The 21,731-nt window shown below is 49.8% G+C and overlaps 1 protein-coding gene across 7 annotated transcripts in view; it reads right to left on the bottom strand.

Moving 5' to 3' along the window:
• Window positions 1-715: 715 nt before the first annotated feature.
• The window catches only part of TTC39A (tetratricopeptide repeat domain 39A), a 38,946-nt gene continuing 17,930 nt past the window's right edge, over window positions 716-21,731 (bottom strand). For 2 of the 7 annotated variants that reach the window (XM_039885845.1, XM_039885852.1), the window contains exons 5-18: window positions 21,476-21,543; window positions 19,671-19,735; window positions 17,580-17,679; window positions 16,109-16,174; window positions 14,156-14,264; window positions 13,573-13,640; window positions 13,433-13,492; window positions 12,338-12,499; window positions 7,838-7,929; window positions 6,058-6,178; window positions 4,063-4,174; window positions 3,532-3,646; window positions 2,285-2,401; window positions 716-1,732 (exon numbers count right to left, since the gene is read on the bottom strand). In XM_039885845.1, coding sequence (XP_039741779.1) covers window positions 1,609-1,732; window positions 2,285-2,401; window positions 3,532-3,646; window positions 4,063-4,174; window positions 6,058-6,178; window positions 7,838-7,929; window positions 12,338-12,499; window positions 13,433-13,492; window positions 13,573-13,640; window positions 14,156-14,264; window positions 16,109-16,174; window positions 17,580-17,679; window positions 19,671-19,735; window positions 21,476-21,543 — 1,379 coding nt within the window. In that variant the 3' untranslated portion in view covers window positions 716-1,608. Of the gene's footprint in view, window positions 1,733-2,284; window positions 2,402-3,531; window positions 3,647-3,673; window positions 3,778-4,062; window positions 4,175-6,057; window positions 6,179-7,837; window positions 7,930-9,653; window positions 11,196-12,337; window positions 12,500-13,432; window positions 13,493-13,572; window positions 13,641-14,155; window positions 14,265-16,108; window positions 16,175-17,579; window positions 17,680-17,910; window positions 19,477-19,670; window positions 19,736-21,475; window positions 21,544-21,731 lie in introns of those variants that run through there. The other 5 variants (XM_039885899.1, XM_039885862.1, XM_039885883.1 and 2 more) reach the window with 5 other exon arrangements.

Genomic DNA, 21,731 nt, shown 5'->3' on the forward strand with positions numbered 1-21,731 from the left:
TTGGATGAGGGTTTTCTGCCTTGCTTTGTTTCCCTAAGGAGAATATATACCTAAAACCCATGGCTTCATTCAGTATCAGTCATAGGAGGCTGGTTGACTGTAGTTAATAGATTAACCCACCCAGCCACTGGCAAATGCTCAGAAGTGTTTGCTAAATACAGCATGGGAGAGTTGTGGTTCTTTACAGAAATTGCATTCATGTGTTTGAGGAGTCAGTCACATTTTCACAGATAAATATTTTTATGGTGTATGTGATTTTTCCTCTAGGGACATGGTTAAAGTACTCTGTCATTAAATTGTGAATGGTAAATCTTGGTTTAACTTGAGTTCTCACTTTAACATTCCCAGAGGTTGCAAATGCAGATGCTTTGAGGGTCCAGAAAGGTAATGTGTTTAAAGTAGCCTGTACTCAGCTCCAACTGATGGTCACCTTAAGGGCCAGTGTTGCCAAATCTCTTTTTTTAATGAGGCCAGAAATTATATTTATTGCTGAACTCTCTTACTAACATTTTTAAATGTTAGAAACTATCATGTTGTCTAAATAAAACATTCCTGGGCCATATGGCTTCTGATCCAAACTTTCTGCCCTGCCTAAGAATTCAAGCCACATATTTTACTGAAATAGATGTTTTATGATCTCTTTTAAGTGTATTAGTTTTATTACTTAAATATCTATTTTCTCTTAACTGAAAAATTTAAAACATATACAAAAGGCCAGGAATAACCATGCTAAGAAAAATGCAGTCGGTAAATAAATGTACCTCGAAGTGAAGTACAGATTTCATAAATTATTCCTAGTGGTTTCAGTCTGATGTACAGAGAGGATGCAGATTGGTGTCTGGGAACCGCCCTCTCCCTACCCCCTACCCCCCGCACCAAACATCTTGGCACAGAGAGGGCCACACAGCTCCCCTTCTGTCAGCATCTCCATTCCTTACTGATGAATTTTTTTCTACAGATGGACTCAAATGTAGAAAATGATCTCACTAAAAAGACATGTTTGATTTTTTTAAATTGGACAGGTACAAAGAGAGTGAAAATAAAGTGTAAGAAGGAAGATAATGGGTGTCTGTGTGCAAGCCCCATGCACAACCCCCTAAAGCCTCAAAGCCTGAGATACAGACCCTCCTGAGGGTCCTTCTAGCCCCAGAAGCTGAGACCTTGCTGAAGTTTGAAAAGCAGTTTGGCTTTTGGCGTCATATAGATGTACCCCAGATCAGTACGCAGTACGAGTTAAAACAAAGATGTACAGGTGGTCGGTTGGTGTTTTCTTAAAAAGCCAACTATGATCCCATCGTTATATTTCTAAGGAAAATGTAAACTCTTCATACATTCTCTTAAACATCACAGTGAAAAACAAGGACCCGTATGTGTGATAGGGCAGGCAGAAGGCTCCACCTGCTCTGTCATTGGCAGAGGCCTTTGGCCACACTGGTGAAAATGCCAGCTTTGCTTCTGCACGGATACCCATGTCATGCCGTCCCACTGGAGCACCGGTGGGCCCCAAAGGCAGGGCAGGGCAGGGCAGGGGGAAGGGATCATTTTGAAATGTTTCCAGGAGCTCTGTCCAGCTGTCTCTGCCTTCCAGCTCAGGAGCGCTGCACAAAACTACAAGGACACTGACGAGACCATGGATCTGCTGCCATTCTCTAGAGAAGACTTGGCTTGGAGTGTAGCTGCCTGGATTCGAAAGTGTGTCCTTGACTCCATGGAGTAATTCTTGTAGTTTTGCCTGGAAGAAACGAGAGAATCAGACGCATGAGACTGCTCCAGCAAGTGCCTTTCCTTCGGTCAGAGCTGTGGGAGCCCATCAGCCAAGGAAGATTGGTAGAAGCTTAAATCTCCGTTTCTGTTTAAAGAAGGAGTTGGGCTCTGGCCAGTAGGGAATAGCAGAAAGGCTGTGTAGCCCCTCACCCAGATACCATGCCTTCTTGGTCCTATTGGGTCCCAAGGCTTGAGGGAGTAGTTTCAAGAGGTAGATCCATGGGCTGGAGGGCAGGAGACCCGGGTCTTCACACAGCCCTGTGGCCGGCTTGTGTGTGACCCTGCGTAACTCATTCCCCGCTTCTGGGATGCCAATTCCTATTAGTAAATTGAAGAGGAAGCTTCCCTACACCAGGCGAGAGCTGAGTTTTTCCAGGGACATGGGCCTGGCCTCTGGGCTGGCATACGGCCCTTGCCAGCACCCTCCCTCCCTGCTGCCCGGGCTCCTCCTCCCCTACCCGGGGCAAAGCTCCCGAGCTCACTGGGAGCAAAGGACTGACCGAGGCTAATCAAGTCTTACCTGGCAGTTTCCAAGAGTTTGACAGCCTCTTCGTTTCTGCCTTGTTCCATAAACAGCAGGGCCAGCTCCAGCAGGGCGTTTGGGATCAAGTAGTGGTCATATTTAATCTTCTTTTCACTGTGGGACAGGAGAGGACACGGCTTACAGGCTCTGCATTTGAGACATCCTTCAGGCTTCTCCTTTCGAGTCTTCCCCAAACGGGAGAATCCACCCCGTGCCCTCCAGTGGACTTTGCTGATCGGAATTCCAATTTGGGAAGGTTCCCACTACCTAGCCCTAGAAAAGCTTGAGATCCACAGCAGCGCTTTCCAGGCCTCTGCACTTGGGACCCCAACTCTCTGACAGCCTATGGCTCATGTCATACCCTTAGCCCACCCCCACCTCAGTCCCCAACCCCCTTTTTCCAGGATGAATGATTTATTACATTGGGAAGTCTCCTGTCCCTAATCTGGCCCCTCTGACCTACCACACCATGCTGCCCTGGAGACATCCTTTTAAAATCCAGTTCTGCCCTTTTAAAATCCCCTGCCTGGTAGCCTTCCTGGCTCTCTTCTGTTTACAGGATAAAGTTCAGCCTTGTAAGCAAAACAACTCGGCCCTTCTCAATCTAGCCCTCCCCCACCTCCCCTACACACAAACTTATTTCATCTGCAACTCTTTCCTTCTGTAATTTCACCCAGACAGGGAAGGACCTAACCACTGTCCCCCCAACCTCTGGTGTCTGCCGAGCATTTGCACATGCTAGACCTAAACCCCTCCCTTGCTTTCTCTCCCTGATAAAGCTCACAATTTAAATGGCATCCTTGAAAAGCCTTTCCTGCTGTCTCACTTTAGACTTAGGTCCCTCCTCAGGGCACCTGCTGTCCTCTCTGCTTTCCTTTAACACAGCCTGGATCGTACCAGATTGATTTGCCTGTAGCTGTATATCTGTAACATTTGCAGTCCCCAAGAGCAAAGGCAGAGTTGCTGAATTACAAACCTCAGGGGGCACCATTCACGCGAAACTCAGTGTGGATGGGCTCCTGTAGTTGGGCAATCTGCTGGCCCTGGGGGACAGGACTGCAAGATCTGTGCCCAGCAAGTGTCCTGGCACAGAGTATACACTAATACATGTGTAGTAAATAGAGGAAGGCTAGCGCCAGGCTCTGGAGGGTGCATGAGGAAGCAGCTGCCCTGGGAATTCTACAGAGGAGACCCAGGCCCAGCAGCAGGCAGTCCGGAGCGGAAGCCCCCACAGAAGCACTTACTTAGCAGAGATGCTCCTGAAATTCTCCTCAGCCTCCCGGACCCGGCCCAGGTATTTCAGACACAGTCCTTTCAGCAACTTCACCAAGCACTCATCATCCACTGAGTACTCATTCTCTGACAATAAGGAGTGAGGGAAGAAACCAGGCTTGTTCATTTCTGCAACAGTTACTCATGGGGCCCCTACTCTGCTGGACCCTGGGGACACAGAGGTGACTCACATGGTCCCCAACTCAGGGAGCTCACATCTAGGAAGGAAAGACAGATACTGAGACGACGACAATACAGCGAGACCAGGACTGACTGCAGGAAGCCCAGGGGCTATGGGAGCCCAGAGGAGGCCTTGACCCTACCTGGGGGACAAGGGACAGCTTGGAAGAGCTGCCAGTGCAGCTCAGTCTAGAAAGGCAAAGGTCAGTTACCAGGTTAGAGAGGTAAGAAAGGACATTTTTGGTAGAGAGAACCTTCAACTGTAAAGATTTGTGTGGTCTGACCCAGCCTGGCAGGTTCAAGGGCCTGGGGGTAGTAATCACCTGGGCCCTTTTCCAGCATCTCTTCAGCCTTGGTGATAATCTCAAGTATCCCGTCAGTGAGTTCGGGCTGCTTCCCAATCACAGCGTAGCCATTCCAAATGTACATCATTTCCTGAGGGCAGGGGAGCAAGTCAGTGCTAGGTTTCCTCCTCAGTGGGGCCTCAATTTCCCTATTAGTGATCAGAGTATCACTTAAAGCCCTTCTGGCTCCTAAATTGGGGAAGGGGGGTGCATAATTTACTTAAGCGCTTCAGGATTTCCAATAGAGCTTAAGTCTATGTCACGCTCTCTCCTATTCCCTCAAGGCACTGGGCTTGAGTTCCATCATGAAAACCAAACAGGTCCTGATTTCTTTTTTCTGCCTTGACTGCTAAGAAGCTCAGAATACTAAATTAAATTTTCACTTATAGTAAATCTGTTAGCTTAAATTAGCATTTCCTAAACTATCAAACCAGGTAATAGATGTGAAAGTGACTTATATACATGAAGTTCCAGAAAGACATTTATGGTTCTTGTTATGTTCTAGAGAAGGAATTTAAGTTTAGATCTGAGTTTCTCCAAATCATTATATGGTCCCAAGTTAGCAAATGTTCCATTAAAAAAAGTTCCATGGCCAAATAATTTAAGGAAAAACCATATTCAAGCTTCTTGGACACACCCTGCAGATTAACATATAAAGGCTCCAAGATGGTCTACAGTATATAAACTTTGTTTAGGCCAGTCTTCCCCAATGTATTTAATTACAGAAATCATTTTATGCATAAATGGTATTTTACAGATTACAGTTTCAGAAATTCTCCACTAAATTTTTGGTATAGTTGCTTCCCCTGCCCTTCCTTACAACACCCACCTCTCCCCCCAGTTTGATGCTAATAGCTTTACTGTATATTTTAAACTATAAAATATTTCAAAATCTGTTTAGAAATATTCAGGATACAAGTTCTAAATAAATTCTATAAATATTGAACTTTTTGATTTATAAAGTGTTTAACACATTTTATCAGCTGATTCTCATAACTGTTCTATGACATGGGCAAGGTATAAAACATTCTCATTTTACATATAGGGTGGGGGGACCCTAACCAAGGTCACACAATGAGTGAATAATAGAGCCAGGATCAGAAAATGGTCTCTAGAGGCCCATTCTACTTTTCTGGCTGCCTTACTATTTGAATAACAAGGACTTAACAAACTGGAACCTTGTCTGTTAAAATCACGCATGGAATTGGCATCATAACATCATAAGTAGTTCAGAGTACAGGCTTTGGAACCAGACTACCTGGGTTTAAATTCTGACTCTCACTAGCTATGCGACCTAGATGAGTTATTTTATCTTTCTACTTATATCTTATCCACTTATTACATATTTTATCTTTCTACTTTTATTGCTTATCTATTAGGCCTTAGTATCCCCATCTGTAAAATGGGGACGCCACCAGCACCTCCTCAGAGGGTTGTTATGAAGATCAAATGAGGCCATCGGCAATGGGTGTAAGGAGCCTTGAACACGGCAAGTGCCTAATAACAATGTCAGTTATTATTATTGTTATTTAGGAGTTGAATATGACATGAACCTAGGCCTCAGAAAAGTTTGGTCCAGTGAAGGGAACAGTGTAAACGACAATTATAATCATGTGACAAGACTGAAACAGACAGGGTGGGAACACAAACAGCTGAGTGATGCTTCCACCTGGGGACAAGGTGTGGGATTGGCTAGGAGGGATGCTCTTTCTGCTTTGAGTTATCTTTAGCCTGGTCACTGGTCTCCCCAACCCACCCTCAGGAGACCAGCACTTTCTCAGAGGCAGGGCTGGCTCAGACTCCTCTGTGTTCCTCTTCTCAATCCCAGGTTAACTGAAATCCTCTCCAGGCCCCTGTGGCCTGAAGGTCTTTCTCCTTCATCCACTTCCCCTTGGTCCATGGTATCCCTGGCTCTCAGCTAATTCCTACAATTCCAAACTAGAGTTCAAGGCTAGTCAAAACTCTCCTACCCACCAGAGCAGGGATTGGCAATGAGACAGGTTTGGGGGAGAGGTAGCGTCTGGACTTCCGGATGGCAAACTTCTCCGTGGGTAGAGATTTCCCAGCAATCTTGAGTTTCAAGCCTGGCACAGCTCTGCAAAAGAGATGAAGAGGGTGGGATAAGGGTGAGAAAAAGCTGGAGAGAACTGAGAGTCCCCAGATTCTCCAGCCTCTGCTTGGTACCTATCTGGGCCTCAGTTTTTCCATCTATATGATGGTGCTGCACTCACAGCCTTCGGCTATGGCCTTATTTCACAGGCCTTGTCCTGAGACCTGCCCACTTTCTCTGGCTAAGCAAGGGGCTCCTCTGCACCAGCCAGCAGAGGTGAGAATTTACGCAAGTGCCCCGGGCCTGCTCTGTCTTCTAGTTGTCCCTCCTCCGCTTCTAGGCCCCGTTTCCCTTTCCGGAGGGCCCAAGGGAAGTCTGACTCCCATTTCACAGGACAGACTAACACACCCAGAAAAAGGGAGGGATCTGCTCAAGACCACACAGCTCGAACCTTTCATTAACTCTTGCCACGTGAGTTGTGGCCTCCTCAGCTGTTTCCAAAGGCAGAGTAAAACATGGTGTATGGCTAGGCAAACCTCCACATCTGAGGCCTCACACATCCAGTTCCATCCCATCCCCTGATTTCTGCCATAGTCACAGGGTGTGGCTGTGATGCTCGAGCCTGAGCCATCCAAGCCCAGGAAACAGCTGGACCTAGTTGTAAGGTCCCCCTGCCAAATGCCTCCCGTGCTTATTCACTGTGGAACCTCTCCAGGCCTGTTTTCTCATCTCTAAAATGGAGACAATGATATGAAGGGGAGCAGAATTTGTTACCCCAAAATTTGGAATAAGAATTTTGGGGGGTTGCTTATTTTTAAGAAACAGCAGATACAGGAAAAACTCTGAAAACCTACTGGAAGTTGCCTTTCTTGAGAGATATTTATAAGGGAAGTCCTTGTTTGTAAGGGTGTCTCCTTACCTGTACCAGGAAGGAGAGGAAGAAGACAGCGGCTTAAATCTGTGTCAACAACCTTACCCTTCTTTCCCATGTTTTACCTGAAAACCTCCCATAACTGACTCGCCACCCCAACATCTTTTGTCTTCAGTTGGAGATAGCATTTAAGGCGATGGCTTGGGCCATTTCAGAGAGTTACTCAGTTTCCCTGGGTCTCTCCCATGTATACAGGAGGAATACATGTGATTAAACTTCTGTTTGTTTTTCTTCTGTTAATCTGTCTTTTATTACAGGGGAATCTCAGCCAAAAACCTAGCAGAATACAGGGAAAATTATCTTTCTCCCCCACAGATACTTACCCTCATGTGCTTTCTGGGAGAGTTACGAGATAAAGAAATGGAGGCACTCAGATAAATGATAAATACCCTACGATTGTGACACTGGTGGCCCAGGAAGCATGTCGGAACCAACCCTCACCACAACTGGAGGAAGGCCCTAGGCTCCATTCTCAGCCTGCTGAGGCTGAGCCCTGCTCGAGACCTAAACGCAGCAGTACAGATAAAACAGCCACCATTTAGTGGCTCTGGGCCCTATGCCACGCTCTTTAAATACATTTTTTATTTGATTCACAAAACAAAGGAGGAGTGGTGATGGAAAGGGATGATGGACAATCCTGAGGGAGGGTCAGGATGCTGAGGGCCAGGAGAGATGACCACCCCACCACCTCCCTCCTTGATGCCCACAGCTCAGAGTGTCTGTGGACAGAGGCTGGCTGAGGCCTACAATGGGGCTGCAGTGGTAGGGCTCACCTAAACAACTCCACTTCGTCATCCCCAAACGGCTTGTAGTCCTCTTTCTCAAACATGCTGAGGTAGGCGGCCTTCATGTAGATGTAGGTGGCCTGTTGGAGGCAGAGCAACAGTCAGGTGCTAGCAACCTGCCCTCCAATTACAGCCTCAGACTGGCACAAATACCTCATTTGGACCTCATTTGGCACAAATACCTCATCTGGCTCAGCATAGTAGCTAACATTATCCCCAAACCCCAGGGGAGAAACTGAGGGTGAGGAAGCTGAAACAACTCGAGGACTTGAGTTGGGAGCTAAATCCAGAACGGGCCCATGTCAAAGCAGCTGCCCTTTCCACTCTGAAGCAGTGGAGAGAATGACTCAGGTAACTAGTGGATGCACACGGCAGTGCCGAGGCTGAGATAGAGACACAAAGACAGGGCAGCAAGGGCTTCTGGGAAGCGATGACTTCAGCCTGGGCCCTTGAAGGTCAACAGGAAGATTCACAAAGACCAGAGAACGAACCTTCCAGGCAAGGGGAACAGCCTGAGCTGAGCCTGTGTATAACTAGCATACAAATAGCTAGCACAAAGTATGGGATGCGTAAAGGAAGAGGTGTGAGGCCAGAAGAGGGAGCAGCGCCTGGGTCAGGGCTCGGCTCAGGGTCCCTTGGTGGAAATACATTACTGTGTACCAGGCACTACATACATCACCTCACCTGGTCCCAAAGACAATGCCTGATGGAGAAGGTGCAATTGTGCAGACCCCCGTTCCCTCTCCCAGAAAGTCCACCCTGAAAGCGGCGCCCTTCCCCAGAAGTCCAGCTCCAGAGGAGTCTGGCTCTGTGCTGCCCCCCGGTGGCCAAGTCTTGAACTACATCTCCTACCACCTGGGGCTGCTGCCAGGGAACTACCTGCCTTAGCCCAGAAAGAAGTGTAGTTAGTGAGTGGAGGAGGAAAAAGGAACAAGACATCCTGGAGTCTAGTCTCTGGAGAAGGTGGAAAACAGCCTCCACCTGGCAGCCACACCCATGCTGAAGCCCAGGGCTACTCCCAGTTCCACTCTGCCCTCAGCACCTCAGTCTGCCCTTCACAAAATGTGGAAAAGCTGGATTTTGTAGGGTGTGGTAGGAAGAATCTCCCCTTATTAAAACCTGTTCCCCATTCCATCTTTAACTTCCAGTGTCATTCTTGCTTTCTCCCTCCTCCCCACCCTGGCGCTGAGTCACCAACCAAGTCATCATGCTTTTACCTCCCATCTAGCTCTTGAATCCCACTGGCCTTGCCCTATCGCCGCGATCATTACACCCGCCTCCACACCGTCTCCCTGCTCCAAGCCACCAGGGCTGTCTTCCTACTGTCCTAGTTTATCTGGTCCCCTAACGATCTCCCTGCTCCCACTCCTGCCCGCTACAAGCCATTTCCCACACCATCGCCCCTCTGATCTTTTTAAGTCAAATCACATCAGTCTGTCCTTGAAATCTCACGATATCCCATCACACTTAGGATAAAACCCAAACTCCCTGTCATGGTCTGCAAGAGCCTATCCAGTCTCCCCCAGTTTCCTCTCCAGCTTCATCTCCTCCTCTTTCCCCCTCCCTCACACTACTCTAGTCACACTGGCTGCTGGGCTGTCTCCAGAATACATCAAAGGCACCCAGCTTCTGCGTGGGGGTGCCCAGCAACAGCCGGAGGGATTTCTTAAGCACATATCTAAGCCACAAGCATCAAGCGCTCCTTCACTGTCAGAGTAAAGTCTAAACAGCCACTCAGGGCCTCCGTGACCTGATTTTCTGGCTCCTCTTCTGCCATTTCTTCCCCATCACTCCTTAAACTCACCCCAGGCCTCTGCCTGTGCCTTCCTCTTCCTAGGATGCCATTGTCTATTCTCCGCCAGCCTTGTCTGCTGCCTTCTCCTATGCCTCCTGGGCAGCTCCCCCACACTGAGTCACGAGTAGTTAGGGCAGATGTAGTGACTTAAGAGTTGTGACATCAACTTATTAAAGGATGTTATGGGACCATACTGCTGGAAAACAGCTGCCACCTTCCTAAAGGAAGTCCTGTCTCCCCAGGGTTATCTGACTGATTGCCCATTGATTTCACACATTTATTTTGTATTACTCTACCAGGGTTTGTACAGTCAGACAGTTTTTGTCCTGAAGAAGCATATAGAAAGTGACTTAAGAGGGGATGGTCCCTCCATAGTCCCCCTGCACTCCCACCCAGGCCCCTTCATCTGGCGACACAGAACTTCATGGCAGCACCCTGGCTCCTGAGCATTTGCCCTTGCTGTTCTCCTGGCTTCGCGTATCCTTTTACTTCCTCCACTCTGCCACCCTAATTCTTCCTCCTCCAGAAATGGGTTCAAATGTCTCCTCTTTCTGCAGCTTTCCTTGTCTCCTTGGCTAGGCTACCTCTGAGCTCCCTTCAGATTCTCCCATTACAGCACTGAGCACACAGTTGTTGCCACCTAGTTTCTGGCCATCTCAAGCTGTAAGCACTGGGGGAAACGCGAAGGCTCCAACTGGGACAACTCGCATAGTCCAGGCAGAGAGGGATGCTGAGCAGAGGGGCTGATGCGTATGGCAATGGCGACAGGCCAAATCTCTAGAGCTGAAAGTTGGTGGACTCTGTGGCAGCCAAGTGCTGGAGATTAGGAAGGAATGAAGCCCCAGGACTCAAAATGCTTGAGGGGTCTTTAGTTCCTTCCATCTCCCACTTTCATAGAAAACCCTTCTGAGGAAAGTAATGCAGAGAGAGAGGAACTGACCACCTCAAAACCACACAGTGAGCTAGAGGCTGAATAGACTCACAGCCAGACCTCCTGATACCCGGGAGACCCGGCCCTCCCTCTGCTCCTCACAGCAGCTGTGTGACTACCCCAGGCCTCTTCTTCCCCATGTACATGTACCCAGCTGCCTGTGTCACTCCACAAGAAGGCTTCTAGGTTGCTTTAGCTCAAAAAGGTTCCCCAAGTTTGTGCTCTCATTGGGAGTGGGAGGTGAGGACTGAATGCCTGGCCCTCAGGGGCTGGGCCTGAGGAAGCACCTTCAACCACAGGGGTGTCTCAAGGCAAGCCAGGCCTCCTTGGGAGGACTCGAGGAGCAAGAGATAAGCACGAGCCTTTGAGTCACACGGAACTGTCTTCGAAGCCTGTGTTTGTCACCCACAGCTGTGCGGGCCGAGAAAGTCATATATTCTCTTAGCCTCAGTGTCCCTTGCGTACCCAGTGGAGAGAACTACTACCTCGTTGGGCGTGGTGTGGAGGAAATGGCAAGTGCTGGTCACACAGTCAGAGCTCAGTGAAGGCCTGCACCTTCTCCCGGCTCCACCTGGACCAGACCTGGAGAATCCCCTTTCCACTTGGTCCCCTGACAGGGAGACTGAAAAGGGACTTTCATGCAGAGGTGGGAGGGATAAGAAATAGGGACTCAAGGCCACTAAGACACATGTGCTATGTTTGCCACGTGCTGTGTTTGTCTGGTGTGGTTGTCAATACCAGATTAGATGCTCTCTGATTACCTAGATGATTCTAAGACTCTTGGTTCAGAATTCCGTGATATCATTACTATGACGATGATGGCTAATACCTATTTCACCAGTTACCTTGATGTTACAAGTTTTCACCTACGCTGGGTTCCTGTTTTGCTTTGCTTTGCCTACATGGCATCTCTTTAATGCCTCCCCCGCCCACTCCCCATGCTTCTTTTGGGGATATCGCATCACTTTTCTCCTAGGGAACACCCCCCTTCTACTCCTGATCTGTGAGTTTTCCCACCCATCTGTTTCCAGACATCACATGTGGTCTGTGCCAGACCAGTGAGGCTCTATTGTGGGACTTCAGATGAGACCAAAGGGAAGAGGTGAGTTAGAGACAAGCACCCCATGGCTATCCTGCCTGTCACACGGAGAGAACCTGCCTGCACACCAAAGATGTCATAGCGGAGAATATAGCCACAGATGGAAAAACCAAGCCCAGAGGATATAATTTGAATTCCCAGGTCCAGCCCTACCTGAAGTCAGCTGTGCCTAGAACTTTCAGTCATGTGAACCAATGAGCTTTTTGTGTTTTAGATCTGCATAATCCAATACAGTGGCCACTAGCCCCAAGTGACTCTTTAAGTTCGATTTAATTAAAATGAAATGACATTGAGCACACCCAGTTTCCCAGTTGCACTGGGAACATTTTGAGTGCTCAGTGTGTGTGCATGTGGCTGGTGGCTACCACGTCAGATGTGCACAAACAGAACAGTTCCACAGTAACAGAAAGTTCTATTGGGCAGCACCAATTTGGACAGTGTGAGTCATGTTTCTGTCCTTTGTGACTAAAAATTTTGACCAACACATTATAGTTCCAAAGTTTCTCTGCTCTTGATGGTCTTTAGTTCCTTCCAACCCTGAGTTCTATTAGGACTTATGGTTCTGTTTAAATTCCAGCTGGGATATCTGTGCTCAGTTAGGGGTATGGCTGATCTGGGTTGGCCTAGTCCTGCAGTGCCCCCCGGCGCATGGCGTCAGCTCACCTTGGACCAGGAGTTTTCCTTGCTGAGCAGGTCAGCATAGAAGTAGGCCATCTTCCACTGGCTCTTGTAGGTGAAGCACCACATCAGCTCCCAGTAGCACATGTGATGGAACTGCTTCCAGTGCTGCTGGGCCTCACAGCACTCCTCAAACCGCCGGATGGCCTGTGGGCGCCTGCCGGTCAGCCTCAGCAGGTGCATCCCTGGCCCGTGCCCCCCACTCTCTGTGCCCTCTGCACTGGCCCTACTCCACAGTAGGCTGTCTCCTCCAACACACAGTGGTCCAGCCCTGTGCCAGGCTTTGGGGGCAGAGGGGAGGGTTAGGGGAGACAGGGTATCTGGCCTCCAGTCTCGACTCTTCGCCCTAAATCTTACTTGACCTTGGGCCCAGTTACTGCCTCTCTCTGGGACTCTAACATTTCACAAAATGAAAGGACAGGCTAGAGCTATATAATGGAGAGATAACAGGCAGTGGAGAGTGTTAATATGAAAGTGATATAATAATGTCTATGTCTCAGAGCAAACTCCAAAGGTTCTAGTAGCTCCTCCAAAGTGACCTGGACCTAGGGCAGCTGTCCTCGTGCCTGAAGAGTCACACCCAGGGTCAGTGGGAGACTCCAGAACTCCACGCTGCGGAGTCCGTCCAGGGCCTTGGCTTAGAGCTGCCAGGACTACAAGCCTCGCTGCTCTAGCCCCTTCGGTGGCTCCCTCCCACCTATGGAGTCTGTTCTTCTCATCCAGGCCGTCAAGGTGCCAGCCTCACCCCCTGGCACCAGCACCCCACTCACCAGGTTCTGGCAGATCACTATGCCCTGAACAGGCAGGCCGGCCCACCTCCCTGACTTACTCGAGCACCTCCCTCTGCAGGAACGCTGCAGTCTTATATCTCCCTGTCAAAATCCTACTCCACACATGCCATCTCCTCCTCGTCTTCCCAGACTGCTTTGGTTGGAAGGGCCTCTCCCGCCCCTGCTCTCCTGTGAGTTCTCCCTCGGGCCCTCCCTGCAGTTGACTCTGTCCCTGAGTATGTCCCTTTGCGGCTGACTTCCTGCTGGCCTGGGCCACCCCAAGGGGTCCAGCCCAGACCCCATTACTCACTGCATCAACGTTGCCTTTAATGGCTTCGATCCGCCCCGCAAAGAACAGGAAGATGGCGCCCTGCAGAGACACGCATGTGGGTCTGTGTGGGTTCACGGGGCATACACGGGCCATGGTGTCTGGCGGGAGGTGAGGCTTACCTTAGGGTATCGCTTCAGGTAGGGCTTCAAGAGCTTCTCTGCCTCCTCGATGTTGACGTTCCCAGTGCCTGCCGGAGGTGACGGAAAAACATGAGTCCCCCCCACCACCAGCGTCTGTGATCTTCCCAGCAACCTACTGGGGGCTTCTCAGGGTTTCTGTTTCCTCCTCTGTGAAATGGGGATAATAATTCTTCTATCTCCAGGGTGATGTGAGGATTAAATAAGGTAGTGCGGCTATCACCCCCAGCATACCACAGGGCTCAATATCCAAGAGAGTCCATGCCTGCCAAGGCTGTGCCCAGGACCCCAAGGAGCTGCCTATAGCATCCTCACACCCTCTTCAAGGTGGGCATGATCACTCCCATTTCACAGATGAGAAATCTGAAGCTGGAACCCTGGTCAAAATTGTGAGGAAGTGAGTGGTCATCAGGCCCGGCTTCAGGACAGTTGATGTGGCTGGGTTGTTTCTGGTTTCAGTGCCCCATCCCCAGTCTCGGGGGCCCAAGCAGGGTCTGCAGCTCCTCACCCTCTTGCCCTTTTCCCTGAAAGCCAACCACACCCCAGAGGCCCCGAACGTGCCTACCTAGCACAAAGGTGAGGAAAGTGTGGTAGCACAGCAGCAGCATGACGCAGAGCACAGCTCGGAAGCTGTGTCCGGAGGCACCCTCCTCCAGCTGCAGCAGCCCGTAGTCCTGGGGGATACAGGGGACAGGCTGAGGCCAGCAAGGACATGGAAGTCACTGGACAGCTGTGAGGGAAATGCTGCTGGCACAGGGGTGGGAGAGTGCTGGACCCTGGAGTCCAGATCAGCTGCTCCAGGCTATATAGCCGGGGCAAGAGGCTACCCCTCCCGGTGCCTCCTGTGGGGAGGGACACTGCTGCCAAGGCCAGGGAAAAGGCTTGGGTCCAGGTGTCCTTCACTTCCCCCATCCCTTCATTTATTCACTTGCTAAACCCATGGTGGGCGCTGAGGCCCTGAGCAGCCCCAGGTCTGGTAGAATGACAAGGAGGCAGATAATTCTAACCACAGAAGGGGCCATGAGGACTGTGGTCTGGGAAGGCTTCCTGGATGAAAAGGCTCCAGAGCCTGGCTGGGGAGGTGCGAGAGGCCAGACCCCACTTGTATCCCAGCCTGCAACCTGCCTCTAGGTCTATCCTCCAGGATGTTCTCAATCTTTCTAACATACAAATATGACCTGCCTCAGCCCTGCCTCACCCCTTCCAAGGATCCCCTCCTTTCAGGATAAAGATGGGGCCAGAGCTGGTGCTGGAGGTCTCTTCCCTCTGGCCTTGCCACTCGCAGTCCACACTGTCCCACCTCTCGGCCTTTGTCATGCTCTTCCCTTGCGTCATCATCCTGAAATCCTACTGTGACTCAAGGGCCTTCGTAAGAAAACAAAACTGAGGAGGACCCACAGAGTGTCCAGCCAGTGTCTCCCCAGGTCTAGGCCATGGACCACAGATCACGACCAAGATTTTAGAGGTCTGGGGACAGGCATGGGGAAGCAGAGTCCCAAATGAGGGTCTTCCCTTCTCGGTTCTCTGTCTGTCCTCCTGATGGTGGACAGAATGCCTCCGTCCTGTGCTGTCATGTGTTCAACATCGCGCTCGCTCTAGGCAACCTTTCTCACAAAGATTAACAGCCTTGGTAGAGCACACAACCTAGTGGGGCTTTCATAAGACAGTTTGGTCCTCGTAGTATTTACTGTTATGATTATGCTCTTATCACGCTAAATACTATAGGCTTTCTGTGTATGATGTTTCCTTTAAATAAATTTAAAGGAGATTCAGTAAAAAAAAATAAGCCACTTTTCAGAAAAATAATACATAAATAATAATAGAGAGGTCCATGGACACGGCAAAAATCAAGATGGGCTGGAGAAAGTCCAAGTTTGAGAAACACTGACCTGGTCTAAAAAAAGTCCCATGTTTTACTGAAAAGAGGCTCAGAATCACAGGGACTTGCTCAGAGTCTCCAGGAGAAGGGGATGCCTTCTAGGCCAATGCTCCTTCTATGACGGCAGGCCTCCTCCACCAGGGAGCCCTTCCTGACCTGCTGCTACCTGGTACTCATATTCATGCCCTCAGTAAAACTTCAGTAAAGTGACTCCTTTGCTTTCAGTCCCCAAGGCCTGGTGCACAGTAGGGTTTCCGTTGGGCATCTCCCAGATCAGATGATGGTCCCGTCCAGGGGGAAGGGATTTGCTCCAGGTCTTCTGAAGAGAGAAAGACCAGGTTCCTGACACCTGTCAGGCTCAAAGAACATGCCCCTAAGCCACCCCATGAAACTGCCCTTCACACCTACCCTAACTCCAGAGCCTCCATCCTATGAGAGGCCAGGCAGGGATCACTGGCCCCATTAGCCTGGAGAGGAAATTGAGGCCCAGCGAGGTTTGGGTCGTGTCCAGGGCCACACAGCAAGCGGGGCTGAGCCAGGACTGGCACCTGGGCCACGCAACCCCTCGGCCCCACCCCGTCAACTGAGCTCTTGTCCTGGGGCCGGGCAGGTCAGGGGCCCCAGAAAGCAGGTGGTTACCTTGTTTCCTGAAAATCCCACAAACTCTAGCAGCCGCAGGATCCTAGTAGGAAGCATGGACAGCGTCTGCAGAAACAGAGGCAGGTGGGCGTGTGCAGGGGTGGGGGCTCCCCCTCCTACTCCCCATCCCCCAGAGTCCTGGAGGTAATCCCAGGTGTGCAGGCTCTGTCTCTGTAATGCCCCCAGGTTTCCTGGAAAGCCAAATGCCCCATACAGAGAAGCACTACAGTGTGACAGGAGCAGACTACATCCAAATCCTAGTCTTACTACTCCCAGCAGAATCACCTCAGGCAAGTTACATAGCCTCTCTATGCCTCAGTTTCCTTATCTGTGAAATGAAAATAATAATAGCCCCTACCTCATAGGTGTGCTGTGCAGATGAATCAAAATAATACATGTAAAGCACATAGAAGGGGACCTGCACATAACACTTAGCTATTGTTGTTATTATACTGAATCCCTACTTTTCACTGGGGGTTCTGTCATCGCATTTGATCCTCAGAATGATCCTGCACAGAAGGAATTATTGCCTCTTTTGACAAATGGAGAAACAGAGGCACAGATAAATGATAGAACACATCCAAGGCCCCATAGCTCATTAGAGGCAGAGCCAGTTCTTGAACTGAGGACGGTCTGGTTATAACCTGCTAAAGCATCCAGTATACTTTGCAGCTTGTATTACTCAGCACTTGGCCCAGGATTACTGCTCCCATTTTACATATGAGGAAACTAGAACCCAGAGTGGGGCAGGGACCCTCCACCCACAAGGCCTGTTCTTTGAATAGGCTTTGCCCGAAGGGGTGAGAGCCTACCCTCCAGCCCTACCCCCTGACACACACACACGCACACTTTTGGGAAGGTCCCTAGGCCAGGAGCCCAAATCATCTATGAGCAGCTCCTCCTCCCAGGAGCAGGCACAGCTCTTCTGAGCCTCCCTCCCTTGGCTCTCACTGCTCCCTCTGCCTAGGACCCCTTCTCTGCCTGGAAAATTTCCCCTACCTATGGATCCTTCAAGATCAAGCTCAAATACTGCCCCTTCCCTGAAACTTTCCACAACTCCTCCAGAAAGGAGCTTGGCTCTCTGTTCCCTGTGGGTCAAGAGCTGTTTTCAGGCCTGTCTTCTTCCCTGACACTGGTCAATGTTTAACCACCCGCTCTCCGGGGCAGAAAGGGCCCCGATTTATGATATTTGTCAATTTCCGATGCTATAAATACTGCCACCATGTTGGATTTCAAACTTGAATTGGGAATTCACAGAAGAGACTCTGGAGCGAATGCTGGCACCCATCCTCACCCCCACCCCAGTCGTGAGCCCCCAGGCTGGCAATGTGCCTGCTTCATCACTGGGTCTCAGGGCTGGCACAGGGCCTGGCACAGTAGCCCAGCAGAGACCACGTGTGTGGCAGGGATGTACAGGGGAGATTAATCTGGGCCCAGACACTGTGGACAGGGGGAGGGGCACGCCACTCACCAGGTTGAAGGCTCCCACACCAAGCTTCACCCCTCCTTCAAAGTGCCTGTGGTTCTCTCCTTTGCAGTATTGTGAGGACTGTACAAGGCTGTCCAGCTCTCTGCAGAGGGATGCAAAGTCCTGTTTCAGCCATGTATTAGGGGCAGGGTCCCCTTCCAGCTGGGCCTAAGATTGTCCCCCACTGCCAGCTGATCTCAGAACTCCCTGGTGGTAGATTTATAACAGTACTGACAATCTAGAAAGCCAATATTCAAAGAATTTCTAACTTCACCTCCCACCATAATAACACATTCCTTGCCCCTAAATTTCAGCCATATCAGGCCTAGCGTACCTGAGTCGTCCAACATCTAGGCATTTGCTTGCATTCTGCATTCTGTCTAGAACAGTTTCTCTCAACCTCAGCACCACTGACATTTTAGGCTGGAGAATTATTTGGGTAAGAGGCTGTCCTATGCATCACAAAATGCTTAGCATTCCTGGCCTCTATCCACTAGATGCCAGGAGCAGCCTCCCCACCATTGCGACAACCAAGATATGTCCAGACATTGCCAAACGTCTCATGGGGGACAAAAATGACCCCTGGTTGAGAAAAACTGGGCTAACTAAAACATTCCCTCTTTTAGGAAGTCTTTCTGGAATCTCTTGGGTGGAATCCAACCCTCTCTCTCCTGGTCACCAACAGTACAGAGCCTAGCCTGCCTGGAGCAGGACATAGGCTTTAAAGATGTATCCGCCCTATTCCCAGGCTATGAGCTTCTTCATTCAGTAACAGAGGCCTCTCTTGCCAGACACTAGAGAGAAGCAGGGAGCAAAGCCACCAAGTTGCTGCCTTCACAGCTCTCCCACTCTAAAGGACAGATCCCTATTTAGTCACTGTGAAAGTGAGGAAGGCCTCAAAGGAGAAGAACTTTGGGGCCTAATTGAGTCTGGGGTTCAGGGGTTGCTTCTCTGAAGAGCTGATGTTTGAATTGAAAACAGAGATGAGAGGAATGAGCCCAGCAGAGAAAGAGTATTCCTGGCAGAGAGAACAGCGTGTCCAAAGGCCCTGAGGTAGGAATGAGCTTGGCATGTTTGAAGAATTGAGGGAAGGCCCAAATGTCTGGAGCAGAGTGAGGTAGGCGATGTGGCAGGGAAGACGGGGCGGGGGACTCTCAGGAGTGATTGGCAATGACCCAGGACTATATGCTACAAGCAAGAAGAGTCGGCAAGGGGTGACCTGACATCACTCTGGAAGCTGGTGGGGAGACTAGAGGGGCCAGAACACTTGTCTGCTTTCCCTCACACACTTCCACAATTCCAGCACAGACCCACAAAGTATGTGGTGTCTGCATGTGGCACAGTGTGTTGCACCCCAGCAATATCTTGAAATTAAAATCACAAAATCTCTGCAGGGAAATAGTCACATTAAATGGGGAAAATAAAGATGATAAATACTCTGGTCAGTTCAAGTCAACTTTTAGTGGAAAATGATTTTCAATGCCAAACTTGAAGGGAAAAACTGAGCTTTCAGAGCTCTTTTGACTTGAGAATTGCAGATTTTTGTGGTACCACATTGGGTAAAAGGGTTCTCCACAAGTCTTCTTTTCATCCATAAACACGGCCTATGCCAGGCCCAGTGCTGAAATAATCTGGTCCTTGGGGAGTTCCCATCTTAGGGAGGGGTGTGAGTGTGTGTGACACTATCCTTGTGTACTGGAGCCGTCAAGGAAGGCTTCATGGGAAAAGTGGCATTTGGACTTTGCCGTAACAAACGTGTAGGGGTTCTGGTGCTGCTCTCAAAATTACTGTTACTGTGTCCTTCCACCTGTCCCTACCAGACACCAAGCTGTTCGTGCAGAATCTGTGTCTTATGTGCCCTTAGCTCAGGGTCAAGCACAGAGTAAGCACTCAGGGGAAGCAACAGAGACACCCAGAAAAACAGGGGAATAATACTCCAGAAAACTGGGGTCTTGAGGGTGCAGAAATCTGCCTGAGGTCACATGGCATTTAGGGCTTCCTGCCTCCAGCCAGTGCTCTCCTCCCACAAAGCAGCCTGAGAGCAACAGGGTAGTAGATGCTGTTTCCCAGACTCCCCAAGCCAGCCCCACTCACTTGTAGGTCTGGTAGCTGTTTCGAACTTTGATGCCACCCTTGATGAAGCTCACCATGTTCTCATCCTGCGGGAGGGAGAGATGCTAAGAGCTGGGCCTGGGTGGGTAGCCAGAGGCTTGAGAACGATCACACAAGGCTCTGGACCCTGCCTGCCCCTCCCTGGGTCCAGCTCTATGAGGGGCCTGGGGGGATGGGGTCAGAGGTCAGCCAAACAACACCTCCAGAATGCCCAGGGCTTGACCACAGCCTTGCTTTACCAGCCTCACATGTACACATTCTCTGTGCTTGGAGAAGAGCCAGGAGATACTCTGTGGTTCACAGAGCCTCCTCCAGGGGAGGAACGGAGGGGAAGGAAGAGAGACGCTCGGCTCGTGCTTTTTACAAGCTGGTATTTATCACATTTGTAATTTAAAGCACCAATACCTATAGCCCGCCCAGCAGCTCCACTCCTGGGTGTACAAGCAAGAAAATTGGATGGACATGGGCTGCGGAAGTCGCCCTTGAGAATGTTCATGGCCCCAGGGTTAATGGTAGCCAAGCACCAGAAACAGCCCAAACGCTCTTCAGCAGGAAGAGGAATGAACAAATTGTTATATTCACAGAACGTAATATTATTACACAGCCACATAAGATGGGTGCAGAAAGCAAGTCCCACACAACTCGAGGCCTTAAGAAGCTTGAAGCCAACCAAAACATAACGATATGCTGTTCAGACATCACCAGGAAGATGAGAAAACTACTTTTAAAAAATAGGATGGGGGTGATAATCACAAAATCCAAGCTAGAGGTTTCCCCCTGTGGAGGGGGGCAGGGAACAGGGTGGGGAAGGGCCCAGAGGGAGAGACTTGCTAGCAGTGTTCTGTCCTCTAGTTGGGTGTGTGTGTGGCAGGAGGGAGGTGGGGGGACAGCAGGGGAATTCACGAGCATTGGCTGTTATATGTAATACTAGAATAAACAAAATAAAAGGCCATTCATGGTGCAATTATTATAGTTCATTACGCTGATGAAGGATTAGGATTAATCCAGTTCTAATCACCAGAGGTATAAAAAGATAGAAAAATAGCTAACAAAAATAAACAGCACCCCAACAATAAAATTTATATGTGCTTCTCCACCCCAACACACATATTTACAGGATGATTAATTATGATAATTATAAACGAGGCTTTTTGTTAAAATCGTGATTCTACTACTCATAATTACCACTGTGTAGTAAGGAGCATAGGTTCCTAGCCAGCCAGACCTGGGTTCCAATCCCAGTTCTGCCATTTGCTAGCCACGTGACCCTGGGAAAGTGGCTCCTCCTCTCAAACCCTTCCCTTCGAAGGACTGTAAGATGAAGATGAAAGAACGTATGTAAATGTACGTAGAAAGAAATATGCATTGTGTGTAAGGTATGTAAAAACTACATGCCTGTAACGTGTGCACAAACCCTGATATGTTGTGCTACAAATCAATCTTCTGAATGAATTGAGTCAACTTGTTTGTTGAATAAATCAAGTTTAAAGCAGGTTTTGTGACAATGCCTGTCATCCCATGTGACCCTTAGCAGGAAAACAGCAGTCACGATGTGGAAGCACATCCTGGTAGCAGATGGGAACATCTGTGTTCAGTGTGGAGTGGGCAGAGTCCATCACCTCTGCCACCAAGCCTGGCCATGGCCGGAAGTGCTGGGGTGACGGAGCCTCAGACCTCACCTAAACTACAAGGGGGCTGATCATGGCTGCTATAGACCCTACTGGCTTGGGCGTGGTGATCCACCTTCTGAAATCCCCAGGCTGCTTGTGCAAGGAGAGGGCTCCTACCTGCAGGAAGGTCAGGGCTGCTCTCTGCAGCAGGCATTCTGCGTAGCAGACCTCAGCGTGGATTTCCTCTGCGGGGAGAAAACCAAAGCCCTGTGACCTCCTAGGACTCTTGGCAGGAGGCCTAGGCCAAATCCGCCTCACCCCCACTTCCCAAAAGGCAAAGGGAGCCTAAGTCAGCACCCTCCCCAGCCCCCCTCCACCCAATCTCCGAGGTCTGGTTCTCTCCTAGCACTTACGGCTGTCCCAAATTAGTTTA

This window comes from Pteropus medius, unplaced genomic scaffold (genome assembly GCF_902729225.1).
Source record: "Pteropus medius unplaced genomic scaffold, Ma_sr-lr_union100, whole genome shotgun sequence".
NCBI lineage: Eukaryota > Metazoa > Chordata > Mammalia > Chiroptera > Pteropodidae > Pteropus > Pteropus medius.